At 39.1% G+C, this 12839-nt stretch overlaps 1 protein-coding gene across 2 annotated transcripts in view; it reads left to right on the plus strand.

Moving 5' to 3' along the window:
- Window positions 1–1232: 1232 nt before the first annotated feature.
- Window positions 1233–12839, plus strand: part of LOC111145074 (cyclin dependent kinase 15) — a 77470-nt gene continuing 65863 nt past the window's right edge. For both annotated transcript variants that reach the window (XM_022499698.1, XM_022499707.1), the window contains exons 1-4: window positions 1233–1361; window positions 2070–2219; window positions 2435–2529; window positions 9620–9699. In XM_022499698.1, coding sequence (XP_022355406.1) covers window positions 1233–1361; window positions 2070–2219; window positions 2435–2529; window positions 9620–9699 — 454 coding nt within the window. The remainder of the gene's footprint in view (window positions 1362–2069; window positions 2220–2434; window positions 2530–9619; window positions 9700–12839) is intronic.

Below are 12839 nucleotides of genomic sequence, written 5' to 3' on the forward strand. Positions count from 1 at the left end.
CATGATCTCAGGGTTGTGGGATCGAGCCCCTATATCAGGTGCCCTGCTCAGTGGGGAGTCTTGCTTCTCCCTCTCCCTCTGCCGCTCCCCCTGTTTGTGCTCTCTCTGTCAAATAAGTAAATAAAATCTTAAAAAGAAAAATCTATAATTTAAGTGAATCTTTAAGTTGGCTTGTTTTACCGTCTCTTCTCTTGTGGCAATTTTGAAATAAATCTTCAATCATACTCATCATTAAATTCTCTGAAAGGGTTTTTTTTTAAACTATTGAGGTTCAGATATCAAACATACATAAATATTGTTGTAGTACTAGACATGATTAAACTTTTTCCCTCAATGATCCTGATTATGTGTGTGTGTATATTCTACATTCTGTCTCACTCTGGTTAGTATATTATAGTGACGATAATATTAGAAGTGTAAGAGGAAAAAAAATTTCTGCTCAAAGACTACAAAGTAAATCAAGCTAGTTCCTTGACATGTCATGCTATTAATTCGGTAACCATTAATTACATTTATGTGGCAGGAAGGGCCAGGGGAGTAGGAAGAAGAGAGGGAGAGAAGAAGATATTTCATGCAAACTCCCCTCTCCCCACCACTGGGTAACACCATTGTCTGTATAGTAAAAACAGCACAGGTGCTCACCAGATCATTTTCGAATCAATGAATGAATGACTACCCCTGTGGGACTCTTAGATATTGTACACTATTGCTGGAAGCAAAGAGAAGAAGATATCTTCCTATTCTGTGATTCTGTGGTTTCTTTGACTACTTAAAGTTGGCTAGGCTGCAAATTTATTTTAGTCTGGGAAGTAAAATGCTTTCAGTTGAAAGGCAGGGAGAAAACACTCTTCACTTTAGCTCCCAGGAAGCCTAATAAATATCATGATCATTTACATGGCTAAGCAACGTAAATTCATCAAAGCTGTGTACGGGTAACAGCCCTAACTTGCGCCTGGAAGAAGGACTTGGTGCCAAAATTGATTGCAGCCGATGTCAGCTGTCCTGTTTCCAGTTGCGCACAGAAGAATGCAGGCAGCCACCTTTCGGATGTAGCTTCTTGCCCTGATGGGGAAAAACTGCTGAAGTCATGAGGCTCCTCCACTCAGAGCCCTCATGTGAGTCATATGAAAGCTCCAGCCTTGCTGACCTCCAGCAAAAAGGGAGTGAAGGAGGACGGGAGAGGCAGAGGGGAGAGGTTCAAGTGCAGGTTTTCTCCTTGAACCTGGAAGATTATGGGTCAAGAGCTGTGTACAAAGACTCTCCAGCCTGGAGGTAGCTGCCATCGCTGTTGGGAGGGAGGCGATGTGCACAGCTGCCAGAGGACAGCGCCTGTGCCCGAGCCCGCGGAGGCTGCGACCGAGGTATCTGTCTCCCAGCAGCATCTTCCTCTGTTGATAAATGGAGGAGTTCAGAGACTCCCTTGCTGAAGCAGGGTCGGATTTTTCTGCGGTGGGTCTAAACCAATAAAAGGAAAATCCTATTAAAGCCATAGAGAATTTATGGTCATTGTTATCAAATTTGTGGATGTTCTTGTAAACCAACAGGGAAAAACAATCGTGTGCTTCGGGCTGAAGTCGAGAAAGTAGTTATTCTCTTGTAATCTCTCAAGTATTAAATTACAGCGCTGAGCCTCAGAAAGCAAGCTGCAGTATTGGTAGGCTAGGGATTCAAAATCTTGATGATTAACTTATGGTTATTAGCAATGACACACGAGAGAAATCGTCCCTCCCAAAAAAGATAAATTAAGAGGACATGGTGGGGGGAAAAAAGGCTGAGTTAAACAGAGAAAAATTGGAAACGGTCCATCAGAGAGATTTAGGTTAACCGAAGTGTTGAAGACATATTTTTAAGTGAAGAAAGAATGTAGAGTTTCTGCACTTGATATCATCATGGTCTTTTTTAAGGATCTGGCTTTCAGGAAAAGACTTGCTTTTGGGGGGGGGGGCGGTGTAGGAGGCTTAGAAAACATCTGAAGAGTGACAATCAGACAAATGAAGAAAAAATAGGTTTTGTCAGCCACTGAGTCTTGACTGCATACATTTTATTCCTGTACTTTCCTTTTTCTCCAGCTGACAGACCTAAAAGAAGCATCATGTTCCATGACTTCATTTCACCCCAGGGGACTTCGGGCTGTCCGTGCCCGGAAGTTCAAGAGTAAAAGGCCACGGAGTAACAGTGATTCTTTTCAGGAAGAGGATCTGAGGCAGGGTTTTCAGTGGGTGAGTCAACAGCTGATGCAGATGAAGAATTAATATGTGTTTGTCTAGGGAGGTCGACCCCCCTCCCCGGGCACTTACGGAGAGGGTCTTTCCAAGTATACTCTGGCAGTGCTGTCTAATTTCTCTGGGGGGGGCGGGGGGGAAGTGAACCTTAAAAAAAAAAGTGCTCTTTCTTTCTCTCCCACCTCTCACCCCTCCCCAATCCGTCCAAGCAGAGGAAGAGCCTCCCTTTTGGGGTAGCATCATCTTACCTGAACTTGGAGAAGCTGGGTGAAGGTTCTTACGCTACAGTTTACAAGGGGATTAGCAGGTGAGTGACTCATGCTGGGATAGACTCTGCAGATGAGCTCCCGCCCCTCTCATTGGAAATTATAGAGCTGGGGGACACAGGGCGGAAGTTCGGGACCCATGTAAGATACCATAGTGAACAGGGAGAGACATGATGACTTAAGGAGACTTGTAAGAAAAATGAACTTCTCTCATTAAAATCAGCCCCCTGAGATGTTTATCAGCTTCTCCTCTCTTTTACTCGATTCGAAGGAGAGTCTTTCTATTATGGACCCAAGGAACAAGCACTGCTCTTCCCAAGGGCAGTCTCTCAAGGGTTTTCTTAACTCTCCGTAAGGCACCATGACAGAGGTTTGCAACGGCAGCCCTGCATTTGCCCCTTCCTTCTTGCTTTACCTTCCTAGAGGAAACTGAAGTTGGTGTCTACGAAGTATGATATATGCAGAAAAGGATTAGTTCTGGGGTTTGTACACTTGCAAAATACACAAAATGGCTGCAGAATAAAAATGATGCTAATCCAGAAGGCTCAGGCCCATTTTGGTCAGCAAAGTTTGTTAAATATACGTGAAAGATTCATGAACTTCATTGCTTTTTTTAGTCAAGGTGGGTAAGTCAGAGGTCTGATTTTTTTTTTTTAATTTATGTTACTCCAGTGGAGAAAAATAATGACTCGATAATATTTAAACATTCATCTTAAAAATGTAATATAAATAGTGCAAGACTATTATTCATTCTAGTAATCAGGTTATTATTTTTACATGCTGAAACAGGATTTTAGGGAAATATTTAAAATATATTGTTTAATTGAATTCCATAGATTATCTTAGAAATTAAGAATATAAAATATTTCTTTCAAGAGACTCGCCTGAGTAATAGGATAAAAAATACATTAGAAATACTTGTTTAGGGGCACCTGGGTGGCTCAGTCAGTGAAGCATCTGCCTTTGGCTCAGGTCGTGATCTCAGGGTCCTGGGATGGAGCCCTGAATTGGGCCATCTGCTCAGCGGGCAGTCTGCTTCTCCCTCTCACTCTCCCTGGTGCTCTCCCTCTCTCCCTCTCTCTCAAACAAATAAATAAAATCTGAAAAAAATAGAAATACTTGTTTAAGTGATAGAGATATAGGTGCAAGTATATTCACTGCAGCAAGATTTATCATAGAAAAAGTAAAACCTGGTCACCTCATTCATGGAGGACAGGCTAAATAATCACCAAGCAGTGAGATAGTGTGCAGCCGTCTAAAGTAAGAGGTACATGTACTACTATGAAAAGTGTCCAATATTCTAAAAGACAAAAGCAAGTTACAGAATAATATATACCCTATACTCTCAATTAGAAAAAAAAAACACTCTGATGTACTATGCATGTATAAATTTATCTGCACTTAGAGGAGTCTGGAAAAATGCACAAGAGATTGTGAAATGTAGTTACTTCTAGTGGTTGAAACTGTGGTGGAGAAAGAGATTACTCAGATTTTTCCCTTTATTCCTTACCACAAAAGCATTACATTTATCACTTAAAAATAAGTTTTAAAATATCTTAGCGATAGATGTCAAATAAATTCAACATCAGTTACTAGTTTATTTGTTTTTTTAAAAGATTTTATTTATTTATCCGACAGAGAGAGATCACAAGTAGGCAGAGAGGCAGGCAGAGAGAGAGGAGGAAGCAGGCTCCCCGCCGAGCAGAGAGCCCGACGCGGGGCTCAATCCCAGGACCCTGAGATCATGACCTGAGCGGAAGGCAGAGGCTTTAACTCACTGAGCCACCCAGGTGTCCCCAGTTACTAGTTTTTAAAACTCTGAGCAAAATAGGAATAAAATGATAATTCCTCATTTTGATATAGAATATTTCAAATCATCGATCACATACCTTTTTTGTTAAATACTAGAGACATCCCCATTAAGTTAGAGAGAGGGTGAGACTGCTCATTATCCTTTACTGTTAAAGATTATCATAAGTATTCTATCCAATGCAATGGCAGAAAAAAGAAGACTGAATATAATTTTTGTAGAATACAGAACTGTCTACCTAAAAAACCCAAGGGAATCACCCAAGAAACCAGTAGAAGCAGTAAGCAAGAACAGTAAGGTGATCAGTTACCAAATCAAAATACACTTATCAAAAGCCATCTTATTTATTAGCAATAACCATTTAATAGAAGATATAGGAAGGGAAGTGACTCTTAAAATATCAACAAAAGGGGAGCCTGGGTGGCTCAGTGGGTTAAGCCTCTGCCTTCAGCTCAGGTCATGGTCTCAGGGTCCTGGGATCGAGCCTCGCATCGGGCTCTCTGCTCGGCAGGGAGCCTGCTTCCCCCTTTCTCTCTGCCTGCCTCTCTGCCTGCTTGTGATCTCTCTCTGTCAAACAAATAAATAAAATCTTAAAAAAATATATCAACAAAAAAATCTTTAGTCTCCAAAAATGGGCAAAGATTTAGTAAGGGACATTAGACCTGAGAAAGAGCCAGATAGGCATTCATTCATTCTACATTTATTAAGCACCTACTATGTGCCAGGCACTGTTTCAGCCAACAAATGGTCATTGGAGAACAAAGGAGACCAAATACTCTTATGGAGGGTACATACTGGTCAGGGTAAGATAGGCAATAAACAAATTAACGAAAGACTGAGTCTGTCAAAGAGTGAAAAGTGCTTTGGAAAAAAATAAAACAGTGAAGGGTTAGGGGTCCCAGAGTGAGGTGGGAGATGATTATTTTAAATAGTAGTATGAGAAGGGAACACTTGAAAACAGACTCTGACAAAGATGAGGCATGAGCCATGTACATGAGCAGTGGGAGAGAGCCTCAGGTAGAGGTAATAGCAAGCAACAAATTCCAGAGGCAGGAACAGGCAGGACATTGGAGGGGAGGGTGGAAAGAGATGAGGACAAGGAACAGGTGCAGTTGTAGTCTACCAGGTGTGTAAGGTCTTATGGATTATTCCAGAGACCATAGTAAGTACAGAATATCTGGGTTAGAAAATTTAATACTACAAAGGTGTCAGTGATTCTTTAATTTCAAGTTTTAATATAAATATGTTGAAAAGCTACGATAACCGTGGAGTATAAGAAAAGTGTAGTATAAGAAAAGACAGATCAAAGAAATAAATATTTCTAAAGTCCAGAACAGTCACAGACCCAGTATCAGTGAGATCTAATATATACATGATCATGGTAACTTGTCAAATCATCAGGGAAAAGAAGACAGTCCAATAATGAAGCTGGGATGGTCGTTACTAACTTGGAAAAGGTAAATACACAATATGAATTCCTAGTAAATTAAAGAGATAAATGAAAAAGAAAAGATAAGAACTAGGGGAATAGGTAAAGAAATTCTGTGTAATCTTTGGGCTGGAAAGATCTGTCTACACATCATACTGAAGTCGGAGCCCTTAAGAGAAGAGCGGAAGTGTCCATGGCACCTCAATTACCCATGTATGTCCTAGGGAGCCCTAGTTCTAAGAGCCCTTAGTAGAGGTTTCATTGAAACACTTACTATTGTCAAATCTTTGCAGGGAAACCTAAAACAAAATTAAAAATGTGATTCTTTATTACAAGTGCTCTCAGCATCTTTAAAATGTTCATGTATGCCATGACTGTCTAAGAAAGATTAAGAAAATTTTTAAAGTATAAAGCATTTTCTAAACACGTTTGACAAAAAATTGGTTTGGAGGGGGATGGGAAGAATGTCACAGAGGTAAGCTCTGAGTAAAACATTTTGTAAAATACTGAACTTCACAAAAGTTTTAAAGCTCAAAATTTTATTGATGTGTGAAAGCAGACAAAATAAACTGGTGAAAAGTATATGCAAAAAATATCAATAAAAAATGGGCAAATAGGCAAATCACGAAAGAATAGAAAAGACCAATAAACTTAAGAAAACTCAGGTCCACGATTAGTTAAAGAAATAGAAATTAAAATATGATAATCCTTTTCAGGCAAATTAAATAGACATTAAAAAATGAAGATAGATGTATGACCCTCCAAAAAACAAACCCCATATTTATGGGGATATGTCAAAGGGGCACAGGAGCCAACTGAAAGAGCTCCCAAAATATAAAGCTGGAAAAATTTGAGCAACAAAATAAACTAATATTGGATTATAACCCAGGGTGTAAAATAAATATCTATGAGTCTACACTGCTATGAATAAATGACTCAGTAAATTAATAAATGGGAGAGAAGAGAAAATGTCCTGTGCAGAAGAATTTCAAATAATTTATGTAAATAACTGAAGTCAAATGTGGGTTAGTCATAGCGACATTCTTCCAAAAGTACACTGTGGATAAAGAGTGGGGGAAGAATAACCAGTGAAGAAACCTGACAGACACTACCTCACTGATTAAGGTCACTGTCAAAAGCCATGAATTCTGATGACAGTATGTACCCTTAACCATCTTCATGATAGTTTCCTGTGTCTGTCTCAAATTCTGACACGGTAATATGATGTGATGAAAATGGCACTTTACCTTCTCAAAATCCATAACCCCAACCTAATCATAAGAAAAACATCAGAAATATCCCAGTAGAGAGGTAGCCTCCAAAATTCTTTACCAGTTCTCCTCAAGAACGGTCAAGGTCTTCAAAAACAAGGAAAGTCTGGGAATACGTCACAACCAAGAAGCGCCTAAAGAGACATGACAACTATATGTAATGTGGCATCTCAGATGGGATCCTGAAACAGAGAAAGGACATTAGGTAAAAACTAAAGAAATCCTAATGGTCATACTGCAATATACAAATGTATCAAAACAACACATTGTACACCGTGGACCTCCAAATGCTGTCTGTTGATTATTTCTCAACTTCCAAAAAGACTAAGATAAATTAATTGATTTCATAAATGTATACATATTTATTGTGACATCTATTTTAAGAGATAAAAAGAAAACATTTTAAAATCAAGTTGGGAAACATAACTGCTGTAGAAAAGAAAAAAAGGAATATGTAACAGCAAATTCATTTTTAAAAAAAATTTTTTTAAGATTTCATTTTTGTTTATATGACAGAAAGAGAGATCGCAAGTAGGCAGAGAGACAGGCAGAGAGAGAAGGGGAAGCAGGCTCCTCGCTGAGCAGAGAGCCCGATGTGGGGCTCGATCCCAGGACCCTGAGATCATGACCTGAGCCGAAGGCAGAGGCCCAACCCACTGAGCCACCCAGGCACCCCACAAATTCATTTTTAAAACTTAAAAATCCTCCATAATCCACCACTCTAGTACGGCAATTGCATAGGCACACAAATTATTTAAAGTCATAAACATGGTATGCTTGCTATTTTGTATTCTATTGTTCATTTTATCATGAATATTTTCTCTTTCTACCTGTCTCTGGACTTAAGCTATTGTCATGAATTCAAAGTATTCCAACCTGTTGATGTACCACACATTTTTATGTTGTTCTAATGTTGGATATTTCAGCTACTTCTACTTTGTTCTATTATAACACAGTTGAGAATATCTTACATGCATTTGGAAATTTAAAAATCATTATTAAATAAGTTTATTGGGAAAAATCCTTGAGTCTGGTACTTTTGTGACTTTTCCTGTGTTACTATCATGTTGCACTACCCCCAAATTTTACCAATGTACAACACAACCCACAATAAGAAATACATTTTTACTGCAAAAAACTAAAGAATTCTTAATAAACTATAAGCTTTAGTTAATAATACTGTAACCATATTGGCTCATTAATTATAACAAATGTATCATACTAATATATTAACAGTAGGGTAAACTGGATGAGGGATATATGAGAGCTCTCTGTGTGATCATCTCAATTTTTCTGTAAATCTAAAACTGCTCTAAAAAATGAAAAGACACAGGAAAATAAAATGCCTGCCCAGTGTTGGCAAGAAAGTGCTGGAATGGCCACTCACATGACCAGTCAGGGTTGTAATCATTCTGTGGCATAGTTTGGGAACATGTGTTCAAAACAATAAAAACGTACACGCAGCATACTCTGACTTAGCAATTCCAACTCTACCCTAAGGAAAGAATAGGGGCTGTGTGAAAAGATTGAGCTACAAACATGACTGTGACTGTATATTTTATAATGGCCCAAAGAAACAATTTAAAAGCATTTGGAAGCAGCTAAGCATAAACATACTGTAGTAGTATATTTATATGATGAAATATTATCTCATTACATACCACACTTGACAAGAATGAATAAAAGAAAAATTAGATGGAGGAAAAGCAGGTTACTAATAATATGATGTGAATCCCACTGTATTAAAAATCATATATTTAGGGGCGTCTGGGTGGCTCAGTCGGTTGGGCGTCTGCCTTCGGCTCAGGTCATGATCCCAGGGTCTTGGATTCCAGCCCCACGTTGGGCTGGGAGTCTGCTTCTCCCTCTCCTTCTGTGCTCTCTCTCAAAAAAATAAATAAATAAAATCTTTAAGAAAAACAACATATTTATCTTCGTAGGAAAATCTTGGTTCTCCAAGACTTCACTTACATCAGGGAACAAAATGATGAATAAGAGGAGAAAGAAAGAGAGTGAGAGAGAGAGAACTGCTGGTGAGGCTGGGCAGATCAGGTGCACCTAGGAGATGGTTGTAAGAATTTGGCTTTCCTTCAGAGTGAAAAGTGAAGATAACTGTGGGTTTTAAGCAGACAAGTGGTTTGTTCTGACTTTTCCTTAAAAAGGATGCCCTGGGCTCCTCTATTGAGAGTACACAGTAGAGATAGAGACAGACATACAAGTAGGGAAACTGTTAGGAAGTCACTAGAACAATTTAGGTGGAAAATAAGGGTGGCTTAAAGTGCACAAAGAGAAATGAAATGAACAAGATACATGGAAATACTACGAGGAAGGATTTGGTGGGGAAGAGGGGGCCAGGGTTCTGTGCTTTTCGGTATTTGCCGAAGTTTCTATAATGAGCCTCTACCACTTTGGTAAAAAGAAAAAAAATATTTTGGTATACTTACATATGGCTTTTTAAAACTGTTTATTTTGAGAACATTGTGGATGCACATGCTGGAATGTATTTGGAAGGAAAGGTACTTTTGTTACGCTGTCCTTGGTACAAACTGTTGCTACGAACTGCTATGAACCATCTCAATAAATGTGTGCCCTTCCCACTTCACCCCACCCCACTCTTCTAGGATAAATGGACAACTAGTGGCTCTAAAAGTCATCAGTATGAATGCGGAGGAAGGAGTCCCGTTTACAGCTATTCGGGAGGGTAAGAACCAAGAGATCTGTTTTACAAGTCCTCAATTTGGTTAAAAAAAAAAAAAAAAAGTCCATTGAGCCTATCCATTCAGCATCTGGCTTTTGATAGTTCTAGAAGTAATATTATAATTGCAATTGTATTCTTCCTAATTGTTTTTGGAATATATTTATACTCTCATTTTATTATTTACTCTCGAAGAAATTAAGATTCAAAATGATTATATTAGTTGCCCAAGACTATGAACTCAATGTGTATTCACTAAATACCCTCTACATGTTGGGTCCCATGCTAAAGCACCAAGGCTACGTCTATGTAACCCTTACAAGTCCATGTAGAAGAGAAAAAATAATACAAGCACACAAATTCTCAATAAATAATTAACCTGGAAATCATAAGTTGTTTAGATAGCATTTGAGAAACTCTTCGGGAAGGCGTGAATTTTTATTGTTGTCTCTATATGTTCTCTGTACCTTGGCAGTACAGCAAGTAGGTGAGGCATCTGGTGTCAGATTGACTTGGGTTTGAATCCTAAATCCACCAGTTACTATGGTGTGAATGTGGGTAGATTGATTAGTTGACCTGTTTTAGACCCCATTTATTGCAGAAAGAGGATAAGAGTACCTCTTTTATTGAGTTGTAAGGAGAACATGCATCTGAAAGCCCTTATCACGTTTACAGAGTTCCACAAATAGTGGCTATTACTATTCCATTCTTGTTCCTTTCCTTTAGGGATGTCTTGTTCACTATCGGCATAACTAATAATTTATAATATAAAAATCAAGAAGTGGGCACTTGGGTGGCTCAGTCAGTTAAGCATCTGACTCTTGTTTTCGGCTCGGGTCTTAATCTCAGGGTTGTTTGTTCAAACCCCATGTTTAAAAAAAAAAAAATCGGGGCGCCTGGGTGGCTCAGTGGGTTAAAGCCTCTGCCTTCAACTCAGGTCATGATCCCAGGGTCCTGGGATCGAGCCCCACTTCGGGCTCTCTGGGCAGCGGGGAGCCTGCTTCCCCTTCTCTCTCTCTCTGCCTGCCTCTCTGCCTACTTGTGATCTCTGTCAAATAAATAAATAAAATCTTTAAAAAAAAAAAAGATCAAGAAGACAATATAGTGAAAATAAATAATTAAAATATAATTTATTAACCTTTTACATGAGCCATTGAAAATAAAATGATGAGGGGTGCCTGGGTGGCTCAGTGGGTTGAAGCCTCTGCCTTCGGCTCAGGTCATGATCCCATAGTCCTGGGATTGAGCCCCACATCTGGCTCTCTGCTCAGCGGGGAGCCAGCTTCCGCCCCCTCCCCCCCCGCCCCATCTCTCTCTGCCTGCCTCTCTGCTTACTTGTGATCTCTTTCTGTCAAATAAATAAATGAAATCTTAAAAATAAATAAATAAATAAATAAATAAATAAATAAATAAATAAATAAAATGATGATAGGCTTGCTATCCATTTTAGTGCAAAAAAAAGAGTCAAACAAACAAGCCATCAAAGCCAGAAATGGCTCTTCTCTTTCATTTTCTCCTCTTTTAACTACTTTATCTTCCCCTCTTTTTGGATCACACACTATTTGCACAACATATTGCTGGGCCTTGTGAAGGATGAGAAGAAAAAGCCCTGATCTTTGTGTCATTTTCAGTTTTAACAGAACAGATGATTCAAGTTACAAGTGTTGTAATGGAGGTTAAAAAAAGACGTAAACGAAGACGAGAACCAGCAAGTCTCGGTGTGGCTAATGGAGTCAGATTCTGAACTGAATGAGGAAGGATGGGTTATGCAAACAGGCATGGAAGAAGCAATTTAGAAAATGAGTTTATAACTGAATTTGATGCCATTTTCAAAAGCCTTTTAGAGCCCCTGGGAAATACATCATCTTGAATTCGAGTAGAGGGACCAAATGACTGTCAGGTTAGACAGAAATTCATCCTGGTAGGATCAGGGGCATTCTGGAGGAAAGCAAGATTTTAAGTGTTTAATGTAATAGAAGCTGCATTTACTAATGTACTTATTAGTGGTCCCCATGAAAGTAGGATTAGATTTAGAAAGAGATGTGTGGCTAGGTTGAATGGTATTTCTGAACATAATAGAAATCCCCAGGTCACCAATATAATAGGAGAGCCTCTGGCCCAGCTTCCCTGCATTTTCATGGTGTTGCCTTTGTGCGTTCAGGTTTGCCTATTACTTCGGGCCTGCCTCGCTCAGATTGTACCCACGGCCAAGTTTTTCAGGTTGACATTTGACTCAGCAATGAAAATTTTTTGCCAGTTTTGCTAACAGATGGCTCTCAGCATGGTTCAGAAAAGCTGGATCTGTATTGTTCTGCATGGTAGATGTTTCTTTTAACACATATTTACGGAGGAATTTCTTCTCCATCCCAGGTGTTTGCAATTACATTTAGTATTCAACTGTGGACTTCCTGTGTTTGTTTTACGGACTTACCTTACTGAACGCTTTGCTTGTATAATATGAAAAACCGCAAGAGGATTTTTGACACTTTGGAGGCTGTTAGGCACCCATTTCCCAACAATGAGTGTTTCTTTTTCCGTCACCAAAAAAGCTGGGAGCCCTTATTGGAGAAGCCCTCTCCCCTCCAGAAGAGAGGAGGCCTCATTTGAAAACTTTGGCACTGTCCCATTTTTCCTGTAAGAACTTTAAGGATGTGAGACCAGGGAGACAGGAGGTTAAATGAGAAGGGATGGAAGGCAAAGTAAGAACAGCTGGAGTTCATTAGTTAAAATCTAGGGTCACTAGCTAAAAAGGCAACCAAAAGCCACATGCAGAAAAACTGAACAAGTAATGCAGATTTTTTTTTTTTTTTTAAGAAAAGCCTTGAAGCAGGAATTACTTTTCCTGAACAGTTTGGCTGCTCTGATGGGATATCAGCCAAAGATTTACTGAGTAGGATTTTAATACATGGATGGTCTCTCTCTATCTAAGTAGGATACATACGGTGGTTCATTAATCTGGTCATTTGGAGAACTATTTGATCTTAACATGCAATATGATGAAATTAGCAAAAGTATGAGCAACACTAAGGGGGATATATCTTAATACACGTGCCAGATTCTTTTCATGTGTTACCTCTTGCACTTTTAATAACCTCTGGACATAGATGCTACTATTATTCCAATGGATTGCCACAATTCAAACCAAA

Source organism: Enhydra lutris, unplaced genomic scaffold (assembly GCF_002288905.1).
Source record: "Enhydra lutris kenyoni isolate GAN:26980312 unplaced genomic scaffold, ASM228890v2 scaffoldscaffold1, whole genome shotgun sequence".
Taxonomy (NCBI): domain Eukaryota; kingdom Metazoa; phylum Chordata; class Mammalia; order Carnivora; family Mustelidae; genus Enhydra; species Enhydra lutris.